This window comes from Suricata suricatta, chromosome 5 (genome assembly GCF_006229205.1).
Source record: "Suricata suricatta isolate VVHF042 chromosome 5, meerkat_22Aug2017_6uvM2_HiC, whole genome shotgun sequence".
Taxonomy (NCBI): Eukaryota; Metazoa; Chordata; class Mammalia; order Carnivora; family Herpestidae; genus Suricata; species Suricata suricatta.
The window spans coordinates 105,915,936-105,930,826 of NC_043704.1; the positions used below are offsets into that span (position 1 = coordinate 105,915,936).

General features: G+C 34.8%; 1 protein-coding gene across 1 annotated transcript in view; it reads right to left on the reverse strand.

Annotated features, from left to right (window-relative positions):
- The window catches only part of LEKR1 (leucine, glutamate and lysine rich 1), a 186,476-nt gene that overhangs the window by 71,282 nt on the left and 100,303 nt on the right, over positions 1 to 14,891 (reverse strand). Inside the window, exon 6 of the mRNA XM_029939996.1 lies at positions 13,791 to 13,976. Coding sequence (XP_029795856.1) covers positions 13,791 to 13,976 — 186 coding nt within the window. The remainder of the gene's footprint in view (positions 1 to 13,790; positions 13,977 to 14,891) is intronic.

Consider the following 14,891-nt stretch of genomic DNA (forward strand, 5'->3'; position numbering starts at 1 on the left):
TGTGGGGGTTAGAAATGCTGACCTCCTGCTCAGTTCAAAATCTGCATATAACTCTTGACTCCCCAAAACTTAATTACTAATAGTCTATTGTTGAAGAGAAGCAGTATTAATAACATAAACAGGCAATTAACACATATTTTGTATGTGTATTATATACTGTATTCTTTAAATTTTTTTAAACATTTATTTATTTTTGAGAGAGAGAGAGAGAGAGTGCGCGTGGTAGCATGAATGGGAAAGGGGCAGAGAGGGAGGGAGGCACAGAATCCGAAGTAGGTTCCAGCTCTGAGCTTTCAGCACAGAGCCTGATGTGTGGCTTGAACTCACAAAATGTGAAATCATAACCTGAGCCAAAATTAGATGTTTAACTGACTGGGCCACCCAAGCACCCCTATATACAGAATTCTTACAATAAAGTAAGCTAGAGAAAAAATTATTAAGGAAATCATAAGAAAGAAAAAATACATTTATAATACTGTACTATATTTACTGATACCATATGATACCATAAGTTTATATTATCTGTTTACAAGATGAATCATTTGTCAGTACCCACCTGAATATTTTCTTATATGATACAAACATACAGACATTATATGTTACTAACCCTGGACATCAAAAAGGAAAAGTCAATATGGTCTGTAAGTATTTGTATATGAAAGTGTGATAAATTTTAACTTTTTATAATAGATTTGTGTATATTTTATGGTAATAAGTGATAACATTGACTAGTATCTACATATATATGCATATATATATATAATGCTTTCATGGCATACCTTTTTCTTAGTTTTTTGCAATATTTCTAGGCTACACAAATTTTTTCAAATTGGCACAAGTCTCCAAAAATGTTTCCAATATATTTGCTGAAAAAAAATCTGCATATAAGTGGACCCATGGAGTTTAAACGGAGGTGGGGCACTTGTGGGGAGAAGCACTGGGTGTTATATGGAAACCAATTTGACAAGAAACTATTATTTAAAAAAATAAATAAGCCTGTTGTTCAAATGTCAACTGTATAACATGTTAATTCATTTATTAAGAGAATCTAAGAGAGATCAAGAGACAATTAAGGGCCTGGATAAAAACAAGCAGATTCTGGATAAGGGAGGATATATAGTCTAGTGCTTAAATGAATGCTCTGAAGGAAATAATGAGAGGCAGAAGGTAGGGCACAGAACTAGGTAAGGAAAACAGAAAGGACGTTTTTAAACTAGTGCTAGAAAGTAAGCCTTATTGTGATGCTTATCACTTAAAGCTGGCTCTGCAACTGTGGAGAACCTGGGAAAATGGTTCATAGGAAGGGGTATAAACCATGCCAGTGCTTAGAACTGGATTTAAGATTATAAATGATAAACCATTATAATGATAAACCATTAACAAAACTCACAAGAAAAATGTATTAAAATAATAACTATTGTATTCTTTGAAATAATTATGTTTCTTAAAAATATGACACAGAAAGAGTTATGAGTGGTATATTGATCTGCCCTTATTCCTACTTGCCCAAAGAAAATCTAAAATGCTATGCCCAGTTATGTAAATCCAGTCATTTATCTGGGGGAAAGATATTCACTGTGATATATTGGTTTTTCCTCTTCTCAAATGGTTGACATGGTATCTTTTTTTTGACATAATTTCTGAAAAGACATAAGTTGGAAAAGCTATAGATGATGACTATCAAGATAGCAGAAAATCTTAAAGACATTAATTGGTTAGTAATAGAAAAATTAGGCATGCATTTAAAAGAAAGCAGAATAGGGGCATCTGGTTTCGGCTCAGGTCATGATCTCACGGTTTGTGGGTTCAAGCCCCACGTCAGGCTCTGTGCTGACAGCTGGCTCAGAGCCTGGAACCTGTGTTCAGACTATGTCTCCCTCTCTCTCTGACCCTCCCCTGCTTACACTGTCTCTTTCTCTCTCTCAAAAATAAGAAAAATGATTAAAAAAATTAAAAATAAATAAATAAAAGAAAGCAGAAAAAGTAAGAGTGTTGACGTTCATGAAAATTATGAGAGCGAATGCCATGTGATGGCAGAAAAAACACAACTAAAAATAATATGAATGACAACAAAATTGGAGCTAAGGAAATTTGCAGACTACTCTTAATATAGAAGACAAAAATATCTGTCAAGAATGGCTAAAGTTAAGAGTGTCAGCACATGCAACAGTGTGGAGCTAGGATATCAGAAGTCCTACAATGACCTGTGAAGAGCTGGAGAACATATGAACACCAGAAGTCAAAGCAAAGATGAGGACAGTTAGCTACATGTGGTTGATGTCCAATAAACACTTGTTGAAAAAACGAAGTTAAATCCAGGGCCTGGTCAGCCCAGGGCCAACAGATAGGAACAGAGAGTTGTGGAAAGGGGCTAGTGACTGGGTTCATGGACAGTGGGCAGACGTAAAATTAGATTATAAGAAGTAGAAAACAGGTAGTGAGAGGAAGGGAGCAGAAGGGCAAGTTTGGACAACTAGAGGTGGGGAACAACTGAGAAAATCTTCTCCAGATCCCACGGGGGAGATGAAAGTATACCAATTTTGGGATACAATACTGCTAAGACCTCAGACAGAAACTGCTGTCTCTCCTGCACTTTTAGTTTTCTAAAACCACTGTAACCAACCATTTTGGTGAAATGAATTAGAAAGAAAGGATACATTAGTACAATCAGTTCAGCAGAAAGATATCTGTGGATAAAGCAAGAGGTATAGTTATGAACATTTTTTTAAATGTTCTGTCAATTTTCACAATGAGACCCTAACATGGGCATAAGACTGTTGTGGGGTACAAACAAACACATAATCAAACACAAAACAAAACCCCCCAAACCCAGTACCCTTCATAGCTAGGTTCATATGAAGTGCTACTTAACGATCCTGTCCCTACTGACTTTCTGCCAACCAAGAGAAATGTAACAGCCTTTTAAAATGCTTTCTCTCTGTGTGAACATAGTTTGGGTGTTACCCGTAGAGTGAACCTATTCAACAGCAGCAGCAAAATTGAAACCCTAATTTAGTCTTGAAATTATGTGCCACTTTGCTCTGCAATTACACTGTCCTTTAGATGAGTCTATATTGCATCTATAACTATACAACCTCTATATAAAGTACTGAATAGATCTGAGTCTCCAGCTGCACTTTTGATTTCAATATAGCTGTATTTAAAGGTGAGATCTTAATGAGGATAAAAACTGTGACTAATTAGCACTACAGAGTTTTGGTAAGGTTTTTTATTGGAGGAAGTGGAATGTGAGCTAACTCTTAAAGATGTGTAACACATTTTTCCCCTTTTTTGAAGACAGTTTATCAAAATAACATCAGAAAGAATTTTGAAAGAGGGAAAAAAATCTCTATCACCCTAAAACTAATTTTTATATTTTCATGTTAATGTTTTATATTTTCATTTTCATGTTTCTGGTTCCTATTCATAAATATATATGTCTTGACATATTGCAATTAGAAGGTACATACCATCTTGTGAGTTCTTTTACTATGTAATATTATAATTATAGTATTTTTTCATGTTGATAATCCATGTACATAATGTCATTTTAAAGGCTGAATAATGTTCCAGGTCATGATATATGATAATTTATTACCCATTTCATTAATGCTGGGGATAAATTACTTCTTATCATTTACTATTAAAAATATGAACTTTACGTATAATTTTTCATCTTCTGCTATTTCTCCAGCATCAATTCTCAAGAAGGAGATTGCTTGATAACAAACATTTCAATGGGTTAGAAAAACACAATAATTTTTATCATCAAAAGAGGGGAAAATTTATTATTGAAGTCTTTGTACAAATTTACTACGGAGGTAAAATTTTTTATTATTTAATTATTAGTGATGAGGCATTTTGGCCTTGTTTTTTATTATATTTCCCGTTATCTGTTTTCTGTTTTGCACCCATTTGGCTGCTTGGGCTGCTGGCAATTTTCACACATAGTTGAATAGAATCTTTATATAGTATGGATAGTAACCCTTTGTATATGGTAGATGATACACATATTTTTGTCCATCTTCTATATTTAAGTTATTTGGCAGTTTTTATAGCCAGAGATTCTATATTTTATAGGCAAAATCTATCTTACTGTTTGCAATTTTTAAAGTGCTGCTTTATCCCTCCATGATTAGGATAAGTTCTCTTTGTTTTTTTTATTAATAGTTTATTGCCAAGTTGGTTTCCATCTAACACCCAATGCTCATCCTAACAACTGTCCCCCTCCATGACCATCACCCCCATCCTTTTCCTCCTTCCTCTTCAGCCCTCAGTTTGTTTTCAGTTTTCAAAAGTCTCTCATGATTTGCTTCCCTCCCTCTCCCTAACTATCTTGCCCCCCCTCCCCTTCCCATGGTCCTCCCTTGTTAGGTTTCTCCTGATAGACCTAAAGTGAAAACATACGGTATCTGTCCTTCTCTGCCTGATTTATTTCGCTTAGCATGACTCCCTAAAGGTCCATCCACTTTGTTACAAATGGCCAGATTTCATTCTTCCTCATTGCCATATAGTACTTCATTGTATAGATAAACCACATCTTCTTGATCCATTCATCAGTTGATGGACATTTAGGCTCTTTCCATGATTTGGCTATTGGTGAAAGTACTGCTATGAACATTGGGGTACATGTGCTCCTATGCATCAGCACTCCTGGATCCCTTGGGTAGATCCCCAGCAGTGCTATTGCTGGGTCATAGGAAAGTTCTATTGATAGTTTTTTGAGGAACCTCCACACTGTTTTCCAGAGTGGCTGCACCAGTTTACATTCCCACCAACAGTGTAAGAGGATGCCTGTTTCTCCACATCCTCACCAGCATCTTTAGTCTCTTGATTTGTTCATTTTAGCCACTCTGACGGGTATGAGGTGGTATCTCAATGTGGTTTTGATTTGTATTTCCCTGATGATGAGTGATGTTGAGCATCATTTCTTGTACCTGTTGGCCATCTGGATATCCTCTTTGGAGAAGTGTCTATTCATGTCTTCTGCCTATTTCTTCACTGGATTATTCATTTTTCAGGTGTGGAGTTTGGAGAATTCCTTGAAGATTTTGGATGCTAGCCCTTTATCTGACATGCCATTTGCCACCATCTTTTCCCATTCTGTCGTTGTCTGTTAGTTTTTTGGCTTGTTTCCTTTGCAGTGCAGAAGCTTTTTATCTTGATGAGGTCCCAAGAGTTCAGTTTTGTTCTTGATTTCCTTGCCTTTGTGGATGTGTCGAGTAGGAAATTGCTACAGTTGAGGTCAAGGAGGCTGTTTTCTGCTTTCTCCTTTAGGTTTTGATGGTTTCCTGTCTCACATTCAGGTCCTTCATCCATTTTGAGTTTATTTTTGTGTATGGTGTAAGAAAGTGGTCTAGTTTCATTCTTCTGCATGTTGTTGTCCAGTTCTCCCAGCACCACCTGTTAAAGAGGCTGTCTTTTTTCCATTGGATACTCTTACCTGCTTTGTCAAAGATTAGTTGGCCATACATTTGTGGGTTCAGTTCTGGGTTCTCTATTCTATTCCACTGGTCTATGTGTCTGTTTTTGTGCCAATACCATACTGTCTTGATGATGACAGCTCTGTAATAGAGGCTAAAATCATGGATTGTGATGCGTCCCACTTTGGTTTTCTTCTTCAATATTACTTTGGCTATTCGGGGTTTTATTGTGGTTCCATATGAATTTTAGGATAGTTTGTTCTAGCTTTGAGAATGCTGCTGCAATTCTGATTGTGATTGCATTGAATGTGTAGATTGCTTTAGGTAATAATGACATCATTCCTGGGTTGCAGGGCTAGTTCAATATTCACAAATCCATCAATACGATACATCACGTTAACAAAAGAAAAAATAAAAACCATATGATCCTGTTGATAGATGCAGAAAAAGCATTTGACAAAATACAACATCCTTCTTAATAAAAACCCTCGAGAAAGTCAGGATACAAGGAACTTACTTAAACATTATAAAAGCCATTTATGAAAAGCCCACAGCTAATATCATCCTCAATGGGGAAAAACTGAGAGCTTTACCCCTGAGATCAGGAACATGACAGAAATGTCCACTCTTACCACTGTTGTTTAACATAGTGCTGGAAGTCCTAGCATCAGCAATCAGACAACAGAAAAAAATAAAAGGCATCAGAATCGGCAAAGGAGAAATCAAACTTTCACTTTTCACAGATGACAGGATACTCTACATGGAAAACCCGATCGACTCCACCAGAAGCCTTTTAGAACTGATCCATGAATTCAGCAAAGTCGCAGGGTACAAAATCAATGTACAAAATCAGTTGCATTTTTATACACCAGTAATGAAGCAACAGAAAGAGAAATCAAGAAACTTATCCCATTCACAATTGCACACACAAAAAAATACCTACGAATAAACCTAACCAAAGAGGTAAAAGACCTATACAATGAAAACTATAGAAAGCTTATGAAATAAATTGAAGAAGACACAAAGAAATGGAAAAATATTCCGTGCTCATGGATCAGAAGAATAAAGTTCTGTCTCTCTTATTGGTACTAGTTTTCCTGTAATTTTTTTCTTACTTAATTCAAGGTTTATTTTGGAGTATTTGATTTATTTTGTTTTAGTTCTCCAAACATCACTTATCACATAATTTTGTCTCTTCCCATTTGTTAGTGATCCTTACCTTAAAATCTAATTCACCTTCCGAATTTGTATTCAGTTCTAAACATATACATTGCTATTTTTTACAACTGCAACACACTGCTATAATAACATATTCTAAATATTCTAGGGCTAGGTGGCCAAACATGCTTCTTACTTTTCAGACTATTCTGAAAATATATTTTCCCAAGATAATGATGCAAGAAGAATTGACACCAAGCAAAAGAAGTCATGAATTTGGGGCATCTGGGTGGCTCAGTTGGTTAAGCACTGACTTAAACTCAGGTCATGATCTCACGGCTTGTGAGTTTAAGCCCCGCGTTGGGATCTGTGCTGAAAGCTCAGAGCCTGGAGCCTTCTTCGAATTCGGTGACTCCTTCTCTCTCTGGCCCTCCCCTGTTCATGCTCTGTTTCTTGCTCTCAAAAAATAAAATTTTATTTTATTTTTATTTTATTTATGTTTTTTATTTTATGTACTTATTTATTTATATAATGTTTTACATTAAAAAAAAAAAGAAGCAGTCACAAATTCATGCCAAGACCAACTGGTATTCAGGACCAGAGGCAGAGATAGGGGGATCAGGAAATATTATGTATATTATAGTTTCTTAAAAGAATATGAGATATCACATTCTCCAATGTTTTAAACTTCTTCTATAATATTCAAAGAAACTGCTTTTTTTCTAAGCCATATTAAAAGAATGAAATATTAGAGAAACTAGAATGATAATCTTTGTTTTAAAGGAAAACTTCCATTTTGAAGAAAGTTATTTATAAGTGTGAAATGAATATTTTAGCAAAGCTGTCTTAAATTTGTCCTCCTAAGTCTAAAATAAATAACATGGCATTCAGAGTTTTATTTATAACTTTATTTAATTTTATAAATAGGTAATACACTCAGGTGGCCCTAAATATTTCTCAAAATATCAAACATACAGTTGAAATTCTTACATTGATATTCATAATATAAATAGGCCTATAATACTCCTTTTTTTAAATTTCTTTGTCTGATTTTGGTAACAGAGTTGCCTTGGCCTTGTAGACTGAGTTGGGAAACAGTCCCCAGTTTTCAACTGTTTGAAAATACTGTATAAAATTAAGATCCTTTGTTCCCTGAAAGTTGGTAGACCTTGCTTGTTAAAAAATTTGTTTTTTTCCTTGTGAGACAACTGCTCTAGTCTATTTAATAGCCATTTAATTTTTTAAAGTAAGTCTTGGTAAGATATACTTTTCTAATAGTATATCCATTTCATCTAAGATTTCACAATTGTTGGCATAAGGTTGTTGACAGCTTTTACTTTTATTATTATTTTTTTTTACTCTTTATCTGTAGTCTCACTGTCCCTCTTCCATTACTTATATTTTACATTTGTGTTTTCTCTTATCTTCTGATCAAACTTGCCAAAGACCTGCTTTGCTGGTTTAAAAAAAAATACCAATGCTTTGTTTTGCTGGTCTTCTTTATCATCTCTTTTTTATTTCACTCACTGTTGCTCTTATTTTTATTATTTTTTCTTCTGTTATTTTAGTTTGTTCTTCCTCCTTTTTTCTTTTCTTTTTTTTTTAATTTTAGAGATAGAGAGCATGTAAGTGGGGGACAGGGACAGAGGGAGGGAGGGAGGAGGAAGAGAGAGAGAGAGGAAAGAGAGGGAATCTTAAGCAGGCTTCAGATCATGACCTGAACTGAAATCAAGAGTAGATGCTCAACCAACTAACCCGCCCAGGGGCCCCTGTCCTTTCCTTCTTGTATGACTTTTTAAAGCTATACATCTCCCTCAAAACACTTCTTTGGCTATATTCCAAAAGTTCTGATATATAGAGTTTTTAATATCATTCTCTAGGTATTTTACATTCATTATACTTTCTGCTTAAACCCAATGGGGCACCTGGGTGGCTCAGTCGGTTAAGCGTCTGACTTCGGTTCAGGTCATGATCTCACATTTCATGGGTTCGAGTCCTGCATTGGGCTCTGTGCTGGTGGCTCGGAGCCTAGAGCCTGTTTCAGATTCTGTGTCTCCTTCTCACTCTGCCCCTCTCCTGCTCATGTTCCATCTCTCTCTCTGTGTCTCACAAAAATAAATAAAATGTTAAAAAAAATAAAAAAACAAAACAAAAAACCCCAAAAGTTATTCAGCAGTGTATTTTTTTTAAAACTGTGAATGAGACAAGGATGCCCACTATTACTATTCTATTCAAGATTATATATGAGGTCCCAGCCAGTACATACCAGTACATGTATTCATGAACCAATGATTCTTAGTGATCCAACTCATATTATGGGTATAAATTTGAAATCTTAGAGAAAATTGAATACTTTCCCACCCAAATATAAATAATCAAAATTGATGTGAGAAGAACTGAAAATTCAAATTGTCAAATTACCACTGACAGCTCTGGAAATACTCAGTAACTACCATTCAAGAGGAGCTAAATCAAAGGAGTTCATAATTGAATTTTACCTAATGATATTTGGCACAGGTCAAGTTTTATCTAACTTTAAAAAAACCAGGTAATCCGTGTGATTAAACCTATTTATTTACGATGTTCACCTAATTTTAATGCAAAGCTCTGAGAAAATTAGTACTAATAGAAAAAAAACATATAAACCAATCTCACTTATTAATATACATGTACCAAGTTTACAAATAAAATATATCCATGTAGCAAATGATATATTATAAAAGTAAATGATGCATGGTTTATTCCATGAAAGTAAAGACACTTCAACATCCTGAATTCAATGATACTAGTCCATTTACCAGTTGGTTAAAGGGGAAAAAACACTATTATATCAATAGATGCTGAGAGGCACTTAACAAAATTTAACAGCATTTCATATAAAACATTTAACTAAAATTGGAATAGAAGTAAAATAGTTAATTAAAAAGAAATATTTATCAAAAACATCAAATATAATTCCAAGTGCCAAAGCACCAAATAATTTCAATTAAAAATCAGTAAGTAGATATGGATGCTCAATGTCATTATTTAACAAAGTCTGAGAGGTTCAAATAAATTTCATAAGATATGAACAAGATAAGAAAATAAAATAACATATAAATACTGGCAAATATAGATGAACTCTTTTTGGGGGGTATTGGGCAGGTGATAAAATGTAGAACTAGAAAATCCAAGAGATAATAGTAAAAAAAAAACTACTAGAATTAATATGAGGATTTTATAAAGTTGATGGATATAAGACAAACAGGCAAAAATCAAAAACTTTTCCTCATTCTACAACAAATATCAAGAATCCCAATTTCTCCTATTCTTTTAACTAAAACTGTCCTTATTCCCAAGGCAGTGAAAACTGATGCTGGACAACTTGAGGTCAGCTTCAGAGAAATTGCCAAAAAACTTGTGTGTAGACAATCTTTGTACCTACTGCTTTGGGGGCCAGTCAAAAGGATCACCAGAGACCTTGAAATTACAAACCAGAAAAACTCATCTGATTCCTGCTACCTGTTCCCACACCATCTGAGAATGCTCCAAGCCTGACATCTGAAAATCTTTCACTGGGAGCACTCAAGACTCAGACATTAGGTTTGTAATTTGCTCCAATCATTAACCTATATTTTTCTTTTGTTTCCATAAAAGTGCCTCTTATTAATTACCTGATTGCTTGCTAAACAAAACAGAGTCTATATCATGGCTAATACCACCTGCTACACGATTAAGGCCTTAAGTGACTCCCAAAATAGCAGTAGATTATTTAACACTGAAATAACTCATTCATGAAGCAGTTCTACAACACAAAAAGGCAGTAGATGTTTTAACTGCAGCACAGGGTGGAACATGTGCCATCATAAAAACTGAATGCTATGTGTGTATTCCAGATTATCACTAAAATTTTACAGAATTGCTAAAAGATATACATACTCAAATTGGCACTTAAAATTTTTTTTAATGTTTTGCTTATTAAAAAGTTTTTTAATGCTCACTTATTTTTGGGTGGGGGAAAGGCAGAGAACTAGGGAGACACAGATTTAGAAGCAGGCTTCAGGTTCAGAGCTGTCAGCAGTGAGCCCAACATGGGGCTCAAACTCACAGGCCGCGAGATCATGACCTGAGCCGAAGTCAGCCACCTAACCGACTGAGCCACCCAGGTGCCCCAATGTTTTCTTTATTTTTGGGAGAGAGAAGGAGACACACAGAGAGAGAGAGAGAGAGAGAGAGCGCGAGCGCGCGTGGGGGAAGGGGCAGAGAGATGGGGAGACACAGAATCCAAAGCAGACTCCAGGCTCTGAGCTGTCAGCACAGAGCCTGACACATGAGATCACTACCCCAGCTGAAGCCAGATGCCCAACTGACTAAGGCATCCAGGCACCCCTCAAATTGGCACTTTGAACAATCCCTCCTTCTCCTTGAATAATTGGTTAAACTCCTGAACTGGAGGAGGATTTTGGTCAACTATCAAAGGTCTCTTTATTGGGCTTTTTTTTTCTTATAATAATTTAAATCATGTTTTGTTGTTTTTTTAAATGTCTCTCCACCTGGTGCTGAGACTCCCTCACTGGCATAACTCCAAGTGGACAGATGATCCTCTCTACTCAAGGAGATTCATATTATGTTGTCTACCTTAGATTCAGCTGCCTCTGCTTTTAATACTCCTACATCCCCAATTGACCAATGTTGACCCCATAGGGAAGGGCATCTCTATGCCCCTATTCAGCAGCAAAGTTACAGAAGGTAAGACCTTCCGCCCTCAGCACCCTTTAAGCTTTAAGGGTCAAATAGTTCAGGGTGCAAATGATGAGGAGAACAAAGATAAGAGAAATGCAGCTAAAACTGTCTCCTTACAACATGCAGTCCCCCACTGATAAATTCCTGAGACATGCAGAGTGTGACATTCCTCAAGAAACTCATGACTACCTTACTGTTAAGGTTTCATTAAAGACTAAAAGCAACCTTATCTTAAGAACAGCGAGCCCTCCCTCAAAGGTCCTGGAGACCTTGCTTTTAGCATACAAAAATTTCTTAGAGACTTACCTTATCCCTAACCCCCACTAACTAAAATATATATAACCAGTTGCTCCTCACAATCCCAGTGCAGCTCTTTCTCCCTACTGATCCTGTCTCTGTGCTATAATAATAGCACATTTTGGCACCAAAAACAAAAACAAAAAAAAACAAATACCAAGAAACTGAAATAGTGAAAATAGTCCATTTATAGTAGATGCAAAAACGTGATAGTTATAAATTTAACAATAAGGAAAAAGAAACATATTGAAATAAAACTATGAAATTATACTTAAAGATATAAAAAATCTAAAGAAATAAAAGGACATACTATATTCTTGAATAAGAAGACTTTTATAATGTTGAGACAATATCACTAAAAATGTCAGTTCTCCAAAATTTAATATACAAATATAATGTAATGCCAGCTAGCATCTCTGTTAGGATTAGAATTAAAAGCAATTAACTTAACTTCATGTGGAAGAAGAACTACTTGTAAATATATAAGAAAAGCATAAAGACTGGAGGAGAAAAACTACTAAATACCTATTAGAGTCTTTGGATTAGAAGTAAATACAGGATCTTAAAAAGTTAAAACTGAAGACTAACTCCTCCAAATATATATTTGAAAAGTAAGAATAGCGGAAAAAGAAAGGACTTACCAGCTGTGAGATTATGCTATTAAGTCACTATATTCAAATGAATATGTATTGGTGGTATATCAAATAAATTTGTGGAACAGAAGAGAGAACACAGTAATCAATGCTAACATATATATAATTCTAACATATGACAAATAGTTCTATTCAGTGGAAAAAGATAAATTATTTAATATATAATACTGATACAATTGGTTATCCATTTAGAAAGAATAAAACTAAGTCCCCATATCTTATACCATATACAAAACAAATCTTACATGTATTAATAACTTAAATGTAAAAAGAAAACTCAGGAGACTATCTGCTAACCAAAACTAACCAAAAACAATAAGAGATAATAATTCGATCATATCAAAATGAAAGACTTTGGTAGTGAAATTTACCAGAAAAAGTCAATAGACAAATTATACATTAAAAAAACCCTAAATATAGGTCATAATTACTACATTATACAAACTGCTCCTAAAAATTATCCAGGAAAAATTTAATAATGCATTAGAAAATTGGCAAAATCTATAAATAGGCAACTCACAGAAGGGAAAATTAAAATATTTGATATCTGCTCCAAGTTCATATAATGAGTCCTTATTTTCCATTCCAGCACCACTTTCTCTCCAGATTTCCTAGTCTGTGTGTGCTCCCATCATTAACTACTCCCAGGAAAAGAGGTTCAGAGTCCTCTGTGAACTCCTCTCCCTGCGTACTTAGCCAGGTGTTCGCCTCTCTAATCCTGGGTAGTCTGCTCAGTGTTGATTCTAAGCTTTCCCATTGTGGCCACAGAGAGGACAAAGGAGATACAGTGGGATGAACATGAGTCTTGGAATCTGAACTCTTTCACTCCCTACCTTTTATCAGCTGTATGAAAACAGGCATGTTACCTTTCTAGGCCTTGATTCTCTCCTCTGTAAAATGGAATATTTATACCTGCTTTTTATGGTCCCTGTGGGGATTGACAGAAGTAATTTGTATACATAAAGTGCAGATGAGGACCTAAAAAATGTTAGTTCCCTTCCTACTTCAGTTTCTTAGTTAGTCTAGGGCCTGAATTATCAGCAAAGATATTTTTTAAATGGCTACCTAGCTCCAATTTCTTTATGTTTGGAATATCCTCCATCATTGCCAATAGCTTAATTTTGCTAAAACACTGCTTGTATTATATCATTCTCCTGATTACCAATTTCCAAGGATTCCTATTGTCTTTAGGGAAAAGTACAAATTTCTTAGCCTTAGTGCCAAGACACTCATTCCTCTGAGGTAGAAATTTTAAAACTTTGCCCATAGTATCCCAAACACAATTTTTAACATTTTCCTCTGGGAAAATGAAGGAGTATATTCACTTAAGTCTCATCACTCTCAATGGCAGAATCAGAAGGGATAATAGTAAACATTGATCACAGAGACAGTTATTGACATAGTTACGAGTAATTAGGCATATATGCAACACTAATTAAAACAAGATTTTGTTGTGATTATGAAAGAAATACAACTGTAGATATTTCTTTGTTATGGCTAGTTGCTAACAACAGCAAATAAAATCTTTCTCTTTTACCTACTACTTCTTTTTCCAAGTCATGGCATCTGGTTTGCAAGTTTACTTCCTGTTGTTTAGATGTCTCAATCTGCTGAGACCTCAGTATGGCTGCATCTGACAACAATTTCAGATTTTTCATTTCCTCTTCAAGGCATATCTTATTTCTCTGGGACACTGTCAAACTTTTCTTTAGTATCTCTATTTCTGTAGAGAAAAGTCAAAGTTTGCAAATAGACAAAATTGAATCATAAATCATTTCTTTATAGAATTATTTTCTTTTAGAAAATTAATCATTGAAAGTTAACTCCTGTTAGTAGAATGACACCTAACCAAAAAATTTAAATTTAGTAGTTATTCTGAAAAAGAGGAAAAAGGCTTGCATTGCTAAATGATGCATGAAAAGTTTTAGTAGGTTAGCCATTAAATTGTATTAAATGGCAATCCATCTTCCTTTTTTAAATGCTCACATAAATGAATAACACAATATTTGCATAATGTTCTGAGTTTTATTGAAATTAAATTGTTTTCTTGGCAACATGATTCACAAAAGTAAATTTAAATGTGCTAGCATGAGCTGGTTGGGTGGCATTTCTAGGAGAGTAATTAGGGTACATTCTATACAAATTATGAAGAAAGACTGTAGGGGTGGAGAGGAACAAAAGGATTCAGTGTCTAAAACTAATAAATTTATGGGCAGAAAGTATTAGTTAATATAGCTTAATGATTCTAATAATACTTTGTCCCCTCAAAATGAGACCAGAATTTTATCATAGCAATCACTTGTCATTATTCTATCTACTTAGATTAAGTTTAATAAAAATATGCCTTCACAGCATTATGTAGATTTAAATGTGCTAATTTTATATAATTTTGTGAGAAATGCATGGACATATTATCCTTCAGAATAATTATCAAGCTCTCCCCTAATCAATCTCTTCAACACTACTCTCTTAAACCACCATTAAAATATAAAAATACATACACGATAATGATAAAATACTGTAAGATTTGTACAACCTCAATTAATTTGAATTGATGAGGATGTGATCTACATGAAAATCTGGACAGTCTGCTTTTCCAGATAGTTCTCTTGGCATCCCCTTTCCTGGTTTGCTTAAC